This window comes from Cucumis sativus, chromosome 5 (assembly GCF_000004075.3).
Source record: "Cucumis sativus cultivar 9930 chromosome 5, Cucumber_9930_V3, whole genome shotgun sequence".
NCBI lineage: Eukaryota > Viridiplantae > Streptophyta > Magnoliopsida > Cucurbitales > Cucurbitaceae > Cucumis > Cucumis sativus.
In genome coordinates, this window is record NC_026659.2 from 27,090,623 (window position 1) to 27,107,889 (window position 17,267).

The 17,267-nt window shown below is 35.5% G+C and overlaps 3 protein-coding genes across 3 annotated transcripts; 2 read left to right on the forward strand and 1 right to left on the reverse strand.

Annotated features, from left to right (window-relative positions):
- Positions 1-1,391: 1,391 nt before the first annotated feature.
- On the forward strand, positions 1,392-4,491 carry LOC101214615 (transcription factor bHLH30). Its single transcript, XM_004135362.3, has 2 exons — positions 1,392-2,329; positions 3,605-4,491. The coding sequence occupies exons 1-2, from the start codon at positions 1,709-1,711 to the stop codon at positions 4,097-4,099; spliced, it is 1,116 nt and encodes a 371-aa protein (XP_004135410.3). The 5' UTR covers positions 1,392-1,708; the 3' UTR covers positions 4,100-4,491.
- Positions 4,492-5,876: 1,385 nt separating this feature from the next.
- Positions 5,877-11,853, reverse strand: LOC101204517 (transcriptional repressor ILP1). The gene is made up of 6 exons (XM_011657456.2): positions 10,418-11,853; positions 9,961-10,128; positions 7,742-8,418; positions 7,314-7,596; positions 6,818-7,107; positions 5,877-6,641 (listed from the first exon to the last, which is right to left on the reverse strand). The coding sequence occupies exons 1-6, from the start codon at positions 11,648-11,650 to the stop codon at positions 6,449-6,451; spliced, it is 2,844 nt and encodes a 947-aa protein (XP_011655758.1). The 5' UTR covers positions 11,651-11,853; the 3' UTR covers positions 5,877-6,448.
- A 307-nt stretch (positions 11,854-12,160) lies between these two features.
- On the forward strand, positions 12,161-16,305 carry LOC101214373 (SUPPRESSOR OF GAMMA RESPONSE 1). The gene is made up of 6 exons (XM_011657457.2): positions 12,161-12,575; positions 13,609-13,750; positions 14,394-14,580; positions 14,669-15,162; positions 15,483-15,854; positions 15,979-16,305. The coding sequence occupies exons 1-6, from the start codon at positions 12,568-12,570 to the stop codon at positions 16,030-16,032; spliced, it is 1,257 nt and encodes a 418-aa protein (XP_011655759.1). The 5' UTR covers positions 12,161-12,567; the 3' UTR covers positions 16,033-16,305.
- The last annotated feature ends 962 nt before the right edge of the window (positions 16,306-17,267 follow it).

Sequence of the window (17,267 nt, forward strand, 5' to 3'; positions counted from 1 at the left end):
AATTGTGTGAAAGCACAGGAATGTCCTTAACAATAATGAATAGCACTCATAACTACACTTGAAAAACTAGCTTGAATTTTTCGCTAAGAAAATAGGGTTTTTTTTGACGTTGATTCAAAGGCACTCCCTTGGGTCTAAAAGAAAATTAATAAAGAGAGCAAACTAAGGATTATTATGTTCTTATATTTCCCAAAAGCCTTTAATGAAGAAAGGTTGGTACTTTATGAAATTAAAAATTCCTATTAATTTTGATAAACACATTTCAAAATGAGCACCCCACTAAGAATCAAGATAAACCCAAACATGATTAATGCACACAAAGATGGCTGAAACCGAGAAATTTTACTTTTGTGTTTGTATGAATTTATGAGAGATCATAAGAAGAAATTAAAAGAGAGAAAGAAAAGAAAGAAAAGAAAAGAAAAAGAGAGAAGGATATGGAGTGTGTTCCAAGACACAATGATTACATGGTCTTAAGGAAGCAAAAAGGGTTGGCGTGGACTTGGCTAAGAGTATGGAACAACGATGTGTGGGTCCTAAACCATTCTTTGATACAAACTATACTTTCTCATCCAATTATCTTTTTCTAAAAATCTATTTATTATATAATAAATTACGATTAGACAATTAAATAATAGTTTTATTTTAGTATTTATATTTTAAAAATTTACTACTTAAGTGAAATATTGTCTCATTACAAAAGAAGGCATTTGTATAAATACATTTAAAGTTATGATAATATTTGAAGGAAAAGAGAAAAGTAAATGGATTAAAATGGACTTTTCATAAAAGTGGTATTATTAAAATAGTCAAAAAGCTTTATGTAAGACTATAAAGTATAGATGATGTTTTGGAGGTACAAAGAAAAAATAAATGAAATGAGCAAAGTATATTGCAATAAAAGAAAATTTAAAGTTGTGAGAAATGTAAAAACAAAATAAAAGAAATGAAAAGGGGAAAGGAAAATTTGAAAGAAAAAAGGTTAATAGCCAAAGGGAAGCTTTTTACTACAATGATCTTCTCGGCCCTTTTTTGTCATTGTTTGGTCGACAAAGCAATGTTTTTGTATGTTCACTTTCTTTTTATGTGTTCGTGTTTCTCCCCATTCTTTCTTTCTCTCTCTCTCTCTCACTTCACATTTATAAAACAATTAATATTATAAGATAACACACATTAAACTAGGCATATCGACAAATATATATATATATATATATATAATTAACATTATTACATTATATTAAAATGGGGTTTATTCTTTTTGTCATATGCATATAATAATTATGTGAGTTATTTTTAATAATTATAATATAAAAAAGAGCTCATCTTTTTTCTCATATCACTCCCTAGAAAAGGTATAGGGGATGGACAAAGAATAATGGCGTAAGAAGAAAGTAAAGCAAATAGAGAGAGAAAGAGAGAGAGAGAGAGGAAAAAGAAAAGAGCTCTCTATATATTGGAATGGTGGTGGGAGAGATTTTGCAAAGAGATATAGCTAGAGAGATTACTCAAAAGGAAAAAAGATTAATATCCAAAAGGGAAGAGATGACAAGAAATTCACAAGGAGAGATGATAGAGATATAGATGAGGATTTAACGCTCAATTTCCAAACCTTTTTTTGCTATTTTCTTATTAATTATTAGCACAATTACATAGAGGAAAAGAAAAAAAAAAACAAAAAAAGGAAAAAAAGAACTTTTTCTGGAGTGATATGTGTGGAGAGGATCAAGAAGAGGATCATCAACAACAACAACATCAAGGAGAGTGTTCACAAACAATTGAGAATATGTTTCAAGAACAACTTCTTCTCCACCAACAACAACTACAAAACAACGACGGTGACCACAACAACAACGATCATCATATGATGTATGGAGTAGAGCATCATCATCATGGAATTGGAAGATCAGGGTTAATTTTTCCACCCGAAGTCATGCCTCCGATGCTGCAACCGTGGTCGTCGCTTAATCCGTTTATGATCCCTCCCCCACCACCGCCGCCTCTACCAACATCATTATCATGTTCATCGTCGTCTTATGGTAGTTTGTTTAACCGAAGGCCACCTAATTGTCTTCAATTTGCTTATGATGGTCCATCTTCGGCTGACCATCTGGGTCGAATCATATCGACGACGCTAGGACCGGTGGTTCATCCAGGTTCCACGGCTCCCTTTGGGCTACAAGCTGAGCTTGGGAAAATGAGTGCTCAAGAAATAATGGATGCTAAAGCTCTTGCAGCTTCTAAAAGCCATAGTGAAGCTGAGAGGAGAAGAAGAGAAAGAATCAACAACCATCTTGCTAAGCTAAGGAGCATACTCCCTAGTACCACTAAAGTAAGCATTTTTATTGCCTTTAATTTCCTACATGTTATTATATTGATTTTTTCATATATACCCTTTGGTTTTATTTGTTTTTTACATCGATCTTAAGCTTCTTGCATTGTTATTTTTGGATAAAGTTGCAATCTTTGAACCTATACAATACAAAAAATTATATATTCCTTAAAATTTTGTCATCACATGTTGTGTTTTTGGTTGATATGATAAAGAGGAACCAAAGTTGCAGTTGGATAAAGCTTTCGGTTGGGAAATTTTGTTGGGGAATGTCAGTCAAAAACTAAAAAAAAAAGGAAAAAACAATGTTAAAAGAAATGAAAAGGAAATAAAAGACAGAGACAAAATTCAGCCATTCTCTGTCAGTTGCCTCCTTATTAGAGTTTGCCCTTATCTATCTATTCTATATGAACTCAGCCCCACTAACTAACTCAATTCCATCTTCCAAAATTTAGTTATTTGCCTTTTCAAATATCAACTAATTCTTTTTCTTCTTTATTTTGTTTTTGTTGTTTTTTTTCCTTTTTGTGGGGGTTAATTTCCTACACCCAATGCGGGTGTAATGAAATTTGTGGGACAAAAAATATCATGTGTAACCATTGATGCTATACTATTCATGTAGTGTTGGCAGATCCTAACTCGATCTGCCAACGGTACATGTTACTACGGACAAAAATAAGATTATCTACTAATCAACATTCTATACTAAACTAACGATATGTGACAAGACCCGTTGAAGAACATTTTCATGTTGGCAAAACTTTTAGGTAGTAGTATATACTATATAATTAATAATATGTTCTAGTTTAAGCTAAGTTGTATAGAATTGCATCTCTCCTTGATATGGATTTCCATTTTTTTTTGTTGGGGGGTGGGGGTCGGAAAAATCACGTTGGTTGATAGTGTAGCCATTGATGCCATTGATGTAGCATTGGCATATATCCTACTCCTACCAACTCTACATGTTGCAATCAATAAAAGTAGAATTATTTGTTGATTGACGTGTACTAATATGGGTAACATCTCTCGACATGTCACAAGATCGACTAATATTTTCCTGTCGACAAAGGTTACATATCCCTATAGAAGAAGGGTTGATGGACTGTTAGGCAGTTGTAGTAATGGATACTGTACAATTAACAACATTGATAGTTTCCCAATTAATATACGGAAGTGCATTATGTAAAGCATACTAAATAAATATTATTGAGATGAAACTCCTAACAACGATAGAGAATTAATAACTGATATATGTATGTATGTATGTATGTACAGACAGACAAAGCATCATTGTTAGCGGAAGTAATAGAACACGTGAAAGAGCTAAAACGACAAACATCAATAATAGCGGAAACAAGTCCAATACCAACAGAAGTTGATGAAGTAAGTGTAGATGATGCTTCAGAACAAGAGATGATGATGATAAGTAATAATGGATCAATATCATCATCAGCCAAGTTTGTAATAAAGGCTTCTCTTTGCTGTGAAGACCGTTCAGATCTTCTTCCTGATCTCATCAAAACCCTCAAATCTTTACGTTTAACAACACTCAAAGCTGAAATTACAACACTTGGTGGTCGTTTAAGAAACGTTTTGTTCGTAACGGCTGACGAAGAACAACAACAACAACACAATATTACATCTATTATTCAAGATGCCCTTAAAGCTGTCATTGAAAAAACTGCAGGGGATCATGATTCTTCTTCAGCAAATATCAAAAGACAAAGGACCACCACTACAAATAACATTAATAATAATAATATCCTTTAATTTATTTTTTTTATTATTATTTGAGAAATTTTGGTAATGATCATATTCATACCATATATATATAATATATATATATAGTACTGAAAATTTTGATCTTTTTCGTATGGAGATAAAAGGGTGATCTTTTTCTATGATGGTTTTTTTTTTTTTTTTTTTTTTCTGGATGACAGAAGAATTTATTTACTATGACTTAAAAAATGGTGTGAGATTTTTCTTTTCTTTTCTTTTTTCAATTTTTCAGAGTTGCAGTGAAGTTTTAAAAGAAAAACCCTAATGAGAGGGTTTGCATGTGCTGCAGTTGTATCCCCATTTATACTGCAAAGTGATGCAAGAAAAAAAAAGTTTGATTTTAAAAAATATATATATATATATATTGCTGATTTTATGCATAATATTGTCTTTGACATTTGTTGGGGTTTTTGGATCCCTTTTAAGTTGGAATTATTTTGGTCGTCTCTTTTGTTTTCAGATTTTGTTGCAATATTTTTGGGATTGTTTAATTTATAAATTAATTTCTCCTTTTTTTTCCCCTTTTTTTTTTACTTTTCATTTTGGATTTGTTTGTAATATGTTTTAATCGTAATAAATTGATAACAACTACAATATAATATATAGAAATGAAACTACAAGTTTTTGTGGATATGCATGGGGAATTTATTGTTTTTTTTTTAAATTCTATTCTTAAGTTTATGTATTTAGTAAATCGTTAAATTAGTTAAAATTTTTATATAAATATAAAAGACACCTATAGTAAAATATTAGAGTATTAAAGGATTAAATAGACACAATAATCAAATAGCCAAAGAAAATTTAACAAAAATATTCGACATAAAATAAAATTTTGTATATGCTTTAGGGTATTACAAAATTTTAATTTAATGTTCAAAATAAATTTAGAAAGAACCATTAATACAAAATATTTTAGAGTTGGGATGGAGATTGTAGTTCAAAAAAAAAAGAAAAAAAAACTCAATAAACGCATTAGAAAAAAGAACTATTTAATTTAGTTTGAACTTAAAATCTCATGAGTTTATCGAGAACTATTTAATTTATTATGAACTTAAAATCTCATAAGTTTCTTCAATCAAATAATAATGAGGACTTTCGTAAACAAAGTGTAGAGAATTTCAACCTCATCAAGATTCAAAGAGCTAATCCAAGTTGATTATTATTGTATTTTTAAGTTTAATAATAATTGTTATAACGTAACAAAAGAAACATACGTCTAAAAGATGAGAATATTTGATAAATTAATACTAACTATGGAAATTGACCGATTAGTATTAAAGATCTAAGGAAAACTTTTTTCATATAAAAGATGAATGACAAAGCAATGAAACATTTTTTTCTTTTCTTTGAAGTCCAAAGTTAAAGCCTAACATACTAAAATAGGGATTTACTAAATAATACCATTTCAACTAAGAATATGATCCTTTTTTCATAAGGGTCCATATTAAAGTTTATGATTTAGTTTGACAAATTACATTTTAAAATGAAATTGACTTGCTTAATTTTGTTTAGGCCCTCCATGACCATGACATAAATATTTCCACTTAGCATGAAAGAGAGAGATCTTAACAACTTAGATAGTGACACAGGATGTGTCTTTACTTGCAAGTTCACACGTGACTAAAAAGTGGAAAAACTAAGATAAGCTATCTAATCAAATGTAATTAAAAATTTTTAATTAAGCATCGACCACACTTGAAGAATTGATTCTTGATAATGTAACATTAAATGTAAAAAGTCATTGGGCTGAAATAGTAGGACCATTGTATGTTTCTCAATCATGAAATATTGATTAGTCGTAAATACCATTTTGTCATTTTCGTCCGCTTAGAACAGATATACACACCATCTATAGTCAGACATGAACCTGAAAATAACAAAATCTAATGATTCGTTTCCCTTATGAAATTTATTTTGAAAAGCTCAATTTCAAAATTACAGTACAATTCACTCCCTAAAACTCCCCATGATAAAGAATGAATGAAAGGGGCATTCTCGAAATGGCCATAACCATCGTATGTTTTCTAACAGTTCTTGTCATTTGCTCGACTTCTGTTCCTTCCTTCAGTGTAACAATAATAACACGTGTTGTGGCCGTGAAATACCAAATCTAATAGATTGATGTAATGCTCATTGGTCAGGACTGTCGGGACTCTGCAGTTAGCTTAGCTCTCTTCAAAATCTAAGGCTGCATTTGCTTAAAGGGTTGATGTAGATTCTATAAGAATGAAGCTCACCTTTGAAACAGCAAACCACATCAATGTTTCATACGTCGAACATACAAGTTTGCATCGTCTGATCTTGTCGGAGAACAGACCAGATGTGCTTGTTGGATGGAGCTTATAACGCCTCCTTGAGATGGAAGGTCTTGGCAATGTCTCTTGCATTGTCATATTCATTCAGCTCAACCAGCATCTTCTTTAATCGCCGAGCTAATCCACTTGTCTCACTCTCAGCTATGCCTGAAATATGTTTCTTCTCCAATGTTCTTCCCAACAACAGAACATAGTCTACCAATGGTTGCAACTTATGACTGCAAAACAATATTTGGCATCATAATTTTAAGTTAAAGTTAGTATAATTCACCGTTGCTCAACAAAAAGAGCTACTTCCTTTCAGTGGTACTAATTAGCAAGCCAAATTTAAAGTCCTACCAATGAAAATACTGAATATACTGTCAAAAGATTGAATAAAAGTATTTGTCCAAACCTTCGATCCCCGATGATGCCTGAGCCTGTCCACACTCCTGCAAGAGAAGCAATGATTCTCTCAGTTCTTGTCACTGCATCATGGATGTTCGCTGTGATACTTCTAACATGAGGTAGAACTTTCCCATACAAGAGCTCTTCAAGAGCAAGCTTTTCTAAAATGGGCAATGCAATGATTTCTTTCCACAAACATATGTTCCTCATCAAACGAACGGACATGCCAAACCGATATGCTGCAATTCGAGCAGCATTTGGAACAGCTTTTGTTACAAGTGAATTCCAAGTAGGAACCTAGTATTTTGTGAACATAATCCAACGTTAGCAAATTTTATGAAATAATCCATTGAAGATTAAACATGAATGCATCATGGACTGTTTTTATGAAATCAGTCCAAATGAGAATATATGCATTCAACATACGAAGAAATGTTAAATTGCCTAATAAAATGATAATTAAGTAGACCATAATATTGAGCAGTGCAAAACCAATTTCATACCGTAAGATCTTCAATGGCACCCGACAAACGGGTGCGAATAACAACCAATAGTTCTGTAAGAGCTTCACTTGATGGTGGAACATAGTTAGTAATCAAGCTTGTAGCGAAAGCTGCATTTCTGGTTTCACGTGTGCTAAGCATGTCCCAACAATGAGCAATTTCATGGTGCAATATTGGAAGTGCAACCTTTTCAACTAGTTCTGGGACAAGGTTAGCATCCGCATCATTTGGAGCAAAATCACTTCCATCCTCTGGCATACCATAATTGAATAGCAAAGAATGCCTGAAAAACCAAAATCAAGACGGTTAAACCAGCAAATATGTTCATTGAAGATAACTGCATCTACAATTGACGCTCATAATGCCTACCGAAGAAAGTTAAAAAGCCATTAACATAATTAGCTCTATAATACTTAATAATGTCTCACCAGTTCATGTCAAAGAAATCGGCACTTTCATGAAGGGGGTCCCACTTCAAGAGTTCCAATCTCACATAAGGAGAGAAGATAGCAGGAATGCTCAATGACATATAAGCATCTCGGTACGTTGCTGAATAGTCTCTCTTCCATGCTTCAAACCTCTGTTTTACAACAGAAAGTTGGGAAAACTCCTCAGCTGCATCACTAAAAATCTGTTCAGCAGTCTGAAGCAACAAATCACGGTTTGACTGATATGCTGCACTATCACTATCACTCTCATCAGTGCTAGACTCTCCTTCTACTTTTTGATGGCCATCAACCTCCATGGATGCCAGTCTCTTGGAATCGTATTGAGATCTCCGGCGTTTTCGAGCCTCAGCTCTCCGCTTCATATCCATACGTTTCTGCAGATTTAAATCCCTACCAAATTCATCTAACTTAGTTGGTAGATTTGCTTGTTCCCTTGACAAGGCAATTGCTGCCTGGGCCGCACTTGTGGCTGCAGTAACCATTTCATTGCTACTCCCTTTCTTATTCAAGATTGAAATAGCTGCTTTTACAGCTGTTTCTATCTCCACCATTTCATCATCATTATCAGCTACTCTTCTTTCCACGACGGTAGAAGCACGTTCTTCATGCAGTTTTTGCATCTGCTCCTCCAGCTCCTCTATGAAAGGAGCTTTATGCTGAAGGCACGGAAGTACACAAAATTGGTTAATAAAGAAGGGCAACCATAGTCTTTTTTGAAATGGAGACAAGCCTCTAAGAGCAAGAAAAAAAAGAAAAACTCTAGAAATTTAAATCAAAAGCTAAAAAACAAGTTCCAAACAGAAGAGATCAAGTTAAACAAAACCATAACTGTAGAAATTTAAATCAAAGCATAATGAAAATCTCTCATAAAGAACCAATTTGAAACTAGAAAAACTAATCTGAAACTAAAAAATAGCAAGAAGATGCAACCGACTGCCTCAAAACTGCCTTGCCAAATTATTCTAGAATTCAGAGGAAGCTCAAAAAAGTCTTCCACTATTTCAGCATAAGCGTGAAGGATTTACTTGTCGCCCATATGAAGGGAAATCCAAGAAAGACTGAAGTTGGTCCAACATTGAGGAGGAATACATTAAACTGCTGAAGAATCAAATTAGCATAATTCCACAATCAGCAGCTATTGATTCTAAATGATCTGGTATTTTGCAAGACTGGAGACAAGAACGAGTGGCAGAAGGCAAATTTGCAGATCTTGGCTCTTCCTCAAATTGAAACAAGGTATTGAGATCTGTTTCTAGAGGCTCAAAATGTTTCTAACTTTCAAGCTTGGTTGACCTATCCAAATGCTCCAATTCCTCACCACTGATGCAGAAAGGGAAGTCGAAAAAAGCCTCACCCTTCTTGTTGGATTGATTGAGAGGGGTTTTGCTCGGAGAGCCCTTCAAAAATTTTAGCTTGGAGTTGGGCAAAGAGAACTCAGAGTACTAGGTAGAGTGAAGAGAGCACAATTGACACTGCTTGTATTAAAAAATGAATCTAATGTAGAACCTTAGGTCTCAGGCTCTCAGTAATGCAGATACCTCCCACTTGCAAATAATGTACATTACGGATAAACATCCCATATGCTCTTGAGCAGCTGGGAGCCCCTTAAAAGCTATAATAATTAAACTGTACTGCAGACACAAAGAATATCCTTTTCTTCATAATAAAACCCTCTATGCCCTTCTAACCAAGCTTCTCCCGAGTAATTGAGGATTGAGAATTCTAATAGCCAAATAGGTTCTTTCAGTATTGTAAGATTCCACTTCTTAGAAGCCCTTTCATAAATGCATCCCAGCCTAAGTGGAAGTCCAAGAGACGCAAAAGATGTTGAAAAACTTGTTCCCGAAAAAGAAAAAGGATCAAGCATTTCATATTCTTCACTACAGCAAGCTTCTCAATTTTCAAAGAAACTACCAAATGAAAAACTGTTCAACTTTAGAAGGGCTTGATTGCATATCCACCAAAAGCATCAAGTTTTACAAAACTTAAAAACTAAAAAATAATCAAAATTTATCTAGTTTGGCATAAATTAAGTTTGAAATAAACCAACCATAAGTTGCTACACGTTTCTAACATTTTTATTAGACATGTAACAGACAACCAGATGTTATCTCCCTTTCTAAATTCTAGTCAAACATGCATGACACATAATTTCAATTAACATAAAACGTATAAGGCATACAATAGGATATTCATACCTGTAAAAAGTCACAGATAACAGAAACAAAGTCACGAAGCTTTTGCATAAACATAAACTTATCCCCAGCAGCAGAAAGAGCCTTTTCAAGGTCTGTGATTTTTAATAAAGATGCAGACAAATTCTCGTCAGTCTTCAACACCGACATTGCAGTTCTCCGATAGGATTCCTGAGTATAAAAGAGAATGAAGTTCATGTATACACAGAGATACATAGCCACATGCACTTGACAATAACATGTCATTTTGGAGTTGAACCATTCAAAGTAAACTACAGTCCAAGCAACCACATTATGGCATGTATACTAATATAAACTAAGATAGTGAAAACCCTATTAATTCAAAGATCATTAAACATATTCCTAGAAATGCCTGTAAGTTTCACGGTTATACATCCACAGCACTAGACTGAAATGAGGGACAATACATCATTAAATGTTGATTAGAAACTATCCAAACCTTTAGCCTTCCCATACTCTCTTGCATAGCTGTTTTAGCAATCTCAGCTTGCTGAGATATCGATAGCCCATCCAAACCCTGTGAAATACTAACAGAACCTCCTATACTTGTAGCCGTAGACATGCTAGGAACCGAACTATACCCAATTGTAGTGGGGTAAATTAAGTTCTGTGGCTGAACACTCGGAACAACAGGGACACTAGTGCTCTCCACCCTAGTAGAACCATCGTCCATTCTCTTTCCCAGTCCCTTCCTAAACTGCTCCTCCTCCCAAATTTTCTCCTCTTCATCCTCGTCGCTGTGCTCGATAATATTAGTTCTTGCCCCATCAATTCCTTGCTCATCAACTTCCTCAAACACACCCTTCTTTGAGCTCTCTAGCTTCCCTCCAATCATGGCGATTCTCCCTGGAAACTCTGCTTCTTCATCGCTCAACTCCCCTGGCGCGGTGCGGTTGCTTCCTGCATCTAATGATATATAATCCGGCGCTGCAACCCCAGCCTGTCGCATACGTTCCCTTTTCGCGCGAATTGCATTTATGGTTGCTTGATCGGGAATTGACGACCCAGATGAATCCTTTCCTCTACCAATCCCCATTGAAGCCATTCGAGCTAAGGTGTCTTCCTTACTCCTCCGAAGCGAAGCAGCGCTTTTCGCATTACTACCCGCTTCATCATCCTCGGAGCTCGACTCTTTAGCTTCTCTAGCACTGTCCGGAACTTGTTCAGCGGGCTTGAGAAGACCCTTTAGAACAATGACAGGTTCGGCAGAAGGCTTAGATTCGGATGAAGGTCTCGAGCTCGCAAGCGTGCGGGTATTCTTCTGCAACTCACGGAGGGCTTCCTTGGTATAAACTCCAGCTTGAGGCTGCACATTGGAGGGAACAGAGGCCGAAATAGAAGAAGAGTGAGCGATGCGATCCTTCAATGCAGTGATCTTGTGGGTGGATGAAGGCTTAGCAAGTCGAGCAGAAGAAGGCTTCTTGGAACTGGATGATTTGGAAGACGAAGGACGAAGTGGAGCATCGTTCTCTTCGTCACTGGCGAAGCTGAGAAGCTTGAGCCCCTGTGGGTTTGCCTTCTTGGGTTTAGTGGCAACGACGGAGGAGGTGGAAGAGGGTTTTGATGAGGCGTTGGAAGCACTGATTGAAGGGGCGGTGGAGCCTTTGGGTTCGTCGTCGTCGTCATTGTCGTCGGCTCGGCGACGGAAGTTTCTGGCTCTACTGCCAGACATGGCAATTGATGAACAGAATTAGGATGAGAATTGTGTTAAGTGGAAATGAAAGAAGATCAATTGCGAAGCTCGAAGTCGAAGGAAGTTCCGATCGAAAGGGGTGGATCCTTACTATGCTAGGGTTTTTGGTCCACCGTACTACATTCAAGACGCTTTCTTGTTTCGTCCATATTTCAAGCGCCTTTTTCATTTTCTTTATTTTTCCTTCGCGGTTATGTATTTATATCTTTTTTTTAACTTTGCAAATTCCAAAACTATAATCAAACTTTTATTAACCTTCGTTTTGGTTAAACCATGGCGTCCAATATGCAATACTTAACTCAAAATTTATGTACAAGAATAAATTTAGTTTACAAAAGTTTATATCTTTTTTTAAAAGAAGAATTTATATTTTCAAAAGAGAAAAAAACAAATACATAGATGGGTGTTCATGTTCATGTGTGTGCATCCCTTAAATTGGTGTTACCCAATCAAGTGGAAAACCCAATCATCGACCACACAACAAGCGGAATAACCGACGATTATCCAAGTCAACGCCAAGTCATCGGAGTAAACACATACGACGGAGTCCCACTTAATCCTAACCCTTCTCACTGCAAAAGCGAGAGAGACTGTCAGCCATTTTTAATTCAAACTTTCTCCACTAACCCAAATTCCGAACTTCCTTCGTCTTTCTTATACAAATTTCAATTTGTTGTCTTGGGAAAAGTAGAAAGACAGACCCTTTCCAGTTTTCATCATTTTTGTTGTTGCAAGACGCGTCCAACAGTAACTGGGTCTCAAAATTTTCCCCAAAATCGAAACTCCGTCTCTTCAAAATCTCTCACGCGGTATACAATCAAAGTAGATGAAGCAGCTGTGATTCTAGAAATAACATTTGCCATTGTGGATCTTGATCTTCCCATTCGCTGTCTTTCATGGCTAGGTACCCCCTTTCATTTTTCACAAAAAAATTTGCCATTCTGTTGCTTTATGGTTGCACTCTGGTATCTGGCTCTGTTTAACTTTGCTTATCTGAAAAGAGTTAATTTTTCTGTCTGGGGTTCCTTAAAACCAAGCTTATGAGTTTCTAAATGCTAAACTATGTTAGGTTTTGGATTTTCCTCTTCCTGCTAACATGATCAGAAAGGTCTTTATGGGAGCTTGGTTCATATGATTTTGTGCAATAGAACCATAGATATATCCTCCGCAGGCTTACATAAGCATCTCTCTCATTTTCATATAATGACCACTTGACCATAACATTCTTTATTTGGAGGCATCTTATTCTTAAACTTCCCTTTTCTTGCTACTTGTTCTCATGTTTTTTGTTTGGTACCAAATTCCCATGATATGTTTTTCAGCAAGTGAGTCTAGTAGAGTTTTTAGAACATTCTTTAAGATATCCCTCCAAAGCCTTGGTATATAGCATAAACACTTCAAAAGCTTTTTCATTGTTTGCTTCTACAATCTTGTACTACTGTCACATCCTCACGAATTGCTATATGAAATAGGCTAGTTCCAGTCCAGTCATTCAGTAAAGAAACACAATTTCGTTGATTAATCTAGTCTATCCCTTTGTTTCTTAAGGGAGTATGGGATTGATTTTTTATAGCTAGTTTTTCTTGACTTCGGCTTTCTTTACACTCATTTAGTGAAGTACTTCATTCCTCTCAGGTGTCTGTCATTTTACTATTTTAGCATAAGTAGTATTACACTGAAATTATAAAGCTGTTACTGTTAGACTATAAATTGTTTTTGTGGAATTGTTTCCATTGAGCAGCGCTACTGAATGATTGAATTTGAGTTAATGCATTGTAATGGCTTTATTTTTGTAAAATCTAGCAGTTTTTAAGTAACATGTAAATTATTGTACTTTACCCAACATTCATGGCTATTTTCATTATGGGGCATTTATGTATTAGAGCTCTAAACATCCCATGGTTTTGACTTCTTGGTGTTGTGTTTGATTTATGCAGACCTTCATGGCTGGTAGACAGCAATAGAATTGCAACAAAAATTAAGAGTGCATCTGGAACAAACAATCCTCGAAGCGTGGAATGGAAAAGCAACCCAAGCAAAAGTTGTCCGAATTGCCAACATACAATCGATAACAGTGATGTACATTGTCAACTGTTTATTTACTGGAAAGTTAGAGTGTTCAAGTCTACCAGTAATAAATTTGTTAATATTTTAATCACGCTCTGAAATTCAACATATACTCAAATTGAGATGACAGCCATAGATTGAATCAAGATACACTCCCAAGTTTTCAAGTCTAGTGTCATGTATAATTGTAGAAAATGGTCAGCCTAATTGTGCTGTAGTACATTAGCTCATAGTTGGGGAACGTTTTTAAAAAAAAACCAAGTGCTAAGTGGAAAGGTAGAATGATGATGGTGCTGCTATAGAAATTTTTGGACTTGTTTTGTAATAGAAATCTGCTATACTGTCTTCCATAGATCCATGTTCACTTACTCCGATGGCTTGTTTATCAGGAACTGTTGACTTTCTTAGTTTAGACATTCATGGTTTTCCATTTTAGGGCCGATGTTCAATGCTATCAATCGAGCAAGAGGGATGTCATTAAAAGATTAGCAATAATTCTTACTTAACCCCAATGACTATTTAATGTACTTTTCGTAGTGTAGACTTTATGTTTCTCTAAAGTTCATGTCTAAAGCTTATGAAGTTTTTATCTATTCTAGGATTGGATCGTGTTCATATTTGATGCTTAGAGCAGTTGATATTTCTTTGTTTCCAGGTTGTTCAAGAGTGGCCAGGATTACCTAGAGGTGTAAAATTTGATCCTTCCGACCAAGAAATTATATGGCATCTACTAGCCAAAGTCGGTATTGGTGGTTCAAGGCCACATCCCTTCATTGATGAGTTTATACCAACTGTTTTTGAAGATGACGGCATATGTTATACCCATCCTCAAAAGTTACCAGGTTGGTCATGACTGGACCAATATCAACCGAATTTAATTGTTTGATATAATACTATATGGTTACAAACTTTATGCTAAATTTATTGTAGGTGTTAAACAAGATGGCAGTGTATCCCACTTCTTTCACAGAGCAATCAAGGCATACAATACTGGGACTCGAAAGCGTAGGAAGATAACTGATGATGATTTTGGTGATGTTCGCTGGCATAAGACTGGAAGGACAAAACCAGTGGTCATTGATGGCGTTCAGAAAGGGTGCAAGAAGATTATGGTTCTATACATGAGCTTTGCCAAAGGGGGTAGAGCTGAGAAAACCAATTGGGTTATGCACCAATATCACTTAGGGACAGAGGAAGATGAGAGAGATGGTGAATATGTCATTTCCAAAATATTTCATCAGCAACAAAATGTTAAGCAGGGTGAAATCATTGAACAGGAAGCTCCTGAAATCATTGATACCATAAAAGTCGATCCCCATACTCCAAAGTCTGCAACTCCTGAGCCTCCTCGTGTTGAAATTAGATGTGTGAATATTGATCCGGAACAAGATTCTGTAATTACTTCCACTAGTGTCCTTGTTGAGGTATATGAAAACAGCATCTCATTCTACATGTTCCACAAATCCAGACTCTCAAACCATGCTTGTGATATTCATATGAATCGAATTAATTTGAATTCGTATGGCCTCTGTTTTCTTTGTGTGCAAGTTTTGAATCTGAAATGCAAAATAAAACTACTATTTCTCCATTTAAAAGTTTCAATTCCCCTTGGTTACTGGAAACAGTTCATTTTACTAAAGCCTGGCATCCATTGAAAAAGAATGTCACCTCTTGTTCCAATCTTTATGTCGTTATATGCATAATTTGTTCTCTATTTTTAATGAGCCTGCTTATTATCAATTAGGTTCCACCAGAATTTGAGAAGTCAGAAAATGATATGATCAAGCCAGATGGTTACTCCGATGAAGTGATTGACGACAATGACAATCACATCGAAGAAGAACCAAAATGGTGGGAAGGCGAATCACAGAACATATTGGACTCCCAACAACTTGTGGAAGCATTGTCTCTGTGTGATGATCTTCTTCAGAGCCAGTCTCCCCCTAGAGACGGCAATTTTAACCACGGCGCATCGGGTAGCAAGTCTTGCTTTTCTGAATATGCAAAACTAGGACCAGAGGATCTAAAGAAGGATCTAGAAGAGTGTCAAAATCTCGTCCTTGATCCCGCAAACATTGAACTCGACACACCTCCAGAGTTCCGACTTAGTCAGCTTGTATGTCTAAATTTTCACTCTAGAGCCAGTTAGTTCATTAATTTACTGAAAACACACACCATTTACCACAACCCACCTCCCCCCTTATAAAACTAAAATGACATTGTCTTGGTTCTTCTAACAGGACTTCGGTTCGCAAGAAAGCTTCTTGGCTTGGGGTGGCAAGACAGCAGAGTAAATACTATGGTGCCCTGCCTGCAAACTTTTTGTTTTTGTGCAGTAAGTCGCATCTGTTTTGCGAAACTCTAAAGTGATGATTTGGATCTTTATTTTGTTGATGACTAGCTTCAAGCAATTACAAACCAAACTTCCTTCCCCTGTAAACTTGTGTTATTAAATTTCAAAGACTTTTATTAAACGCTTGTAAAAAAAGAGAGTAAGTAAGTATGTTATGAGACATTGAAAGGAACAAGACATAAGTAAAGAAAAGGGAAGTCATTTTCAAAGCCAACGAAGATGAATTGTAAGGAAAACATAAGTAGAGATGTTTGATTAGGAAGATAGTTTGTCCACGGAAAGAAAAACACAAAGAATGGTTGATCCTTAGTTAACAAGTTGAAGAGTGTGCGTATGTGTGTTTTGTCTAAAAAATGGTGTATCGCATGAGCTGGCTAAGAAGAAAGTGGGTTTAAGGAAGTGATGTTTGAAAGAAATGGGTGTCCCCCTTTTGGCCCCGAGTGCTTGTTACCGTGTCGACAGGCGTATTGGATGGGTGCCTTTGCGTCCACCACCATTTGTATCAATTTCAAAAACTTCATGGTCCCCATCTTCATCTTTCCCTTTTATTCTATTCCAATCTTTCTTGTGCGATTTCATTATGGTCGTCTTCAATTATTAGATTTCTTAGGTTGAATATCGGTCTACAACTATATACCTGTAATTTTTTTGTACCTTCTTTTTCAGTAGCTAAATCGTAGAAAGATGTAAAGTAATGATACTTAGTTAAAAATGATTTGAATAGGACATTGAATAATACATTTTATATTAGAAAATCCATCTTCTATAATACATGCAAATTGACTATGTTCCAAGTTTTATCATATTTTTGCATAGTACACAAGATTTTAAAACGTAAGGCTCAAGGGAACAATGCTACATAAAGCCAAAGGTCTTTTGGCATCTCATAGGCTTATAATTAAGGATAATGTTAAATCAAGACTATACAAGGTTATCTACCTCAAAAAATTTCAAAGAAAAAGATATTTAGAATGGAAAGGAAATGGAGTGGTAGGGCGTAGTTGCACCTGCGATATATACCTTACGATTTTGAATGGTTGGAATTATGATAGAGGAATTGCAAAAGTATGTTTGATTTCTATCTAATAATTCCTAAGCGGTGTTTGAACATTTTATTCCAGGAGTTGGAGTTCTCAATTATTATTACTCACACTCAGTTATAGTAAGACTATTTGA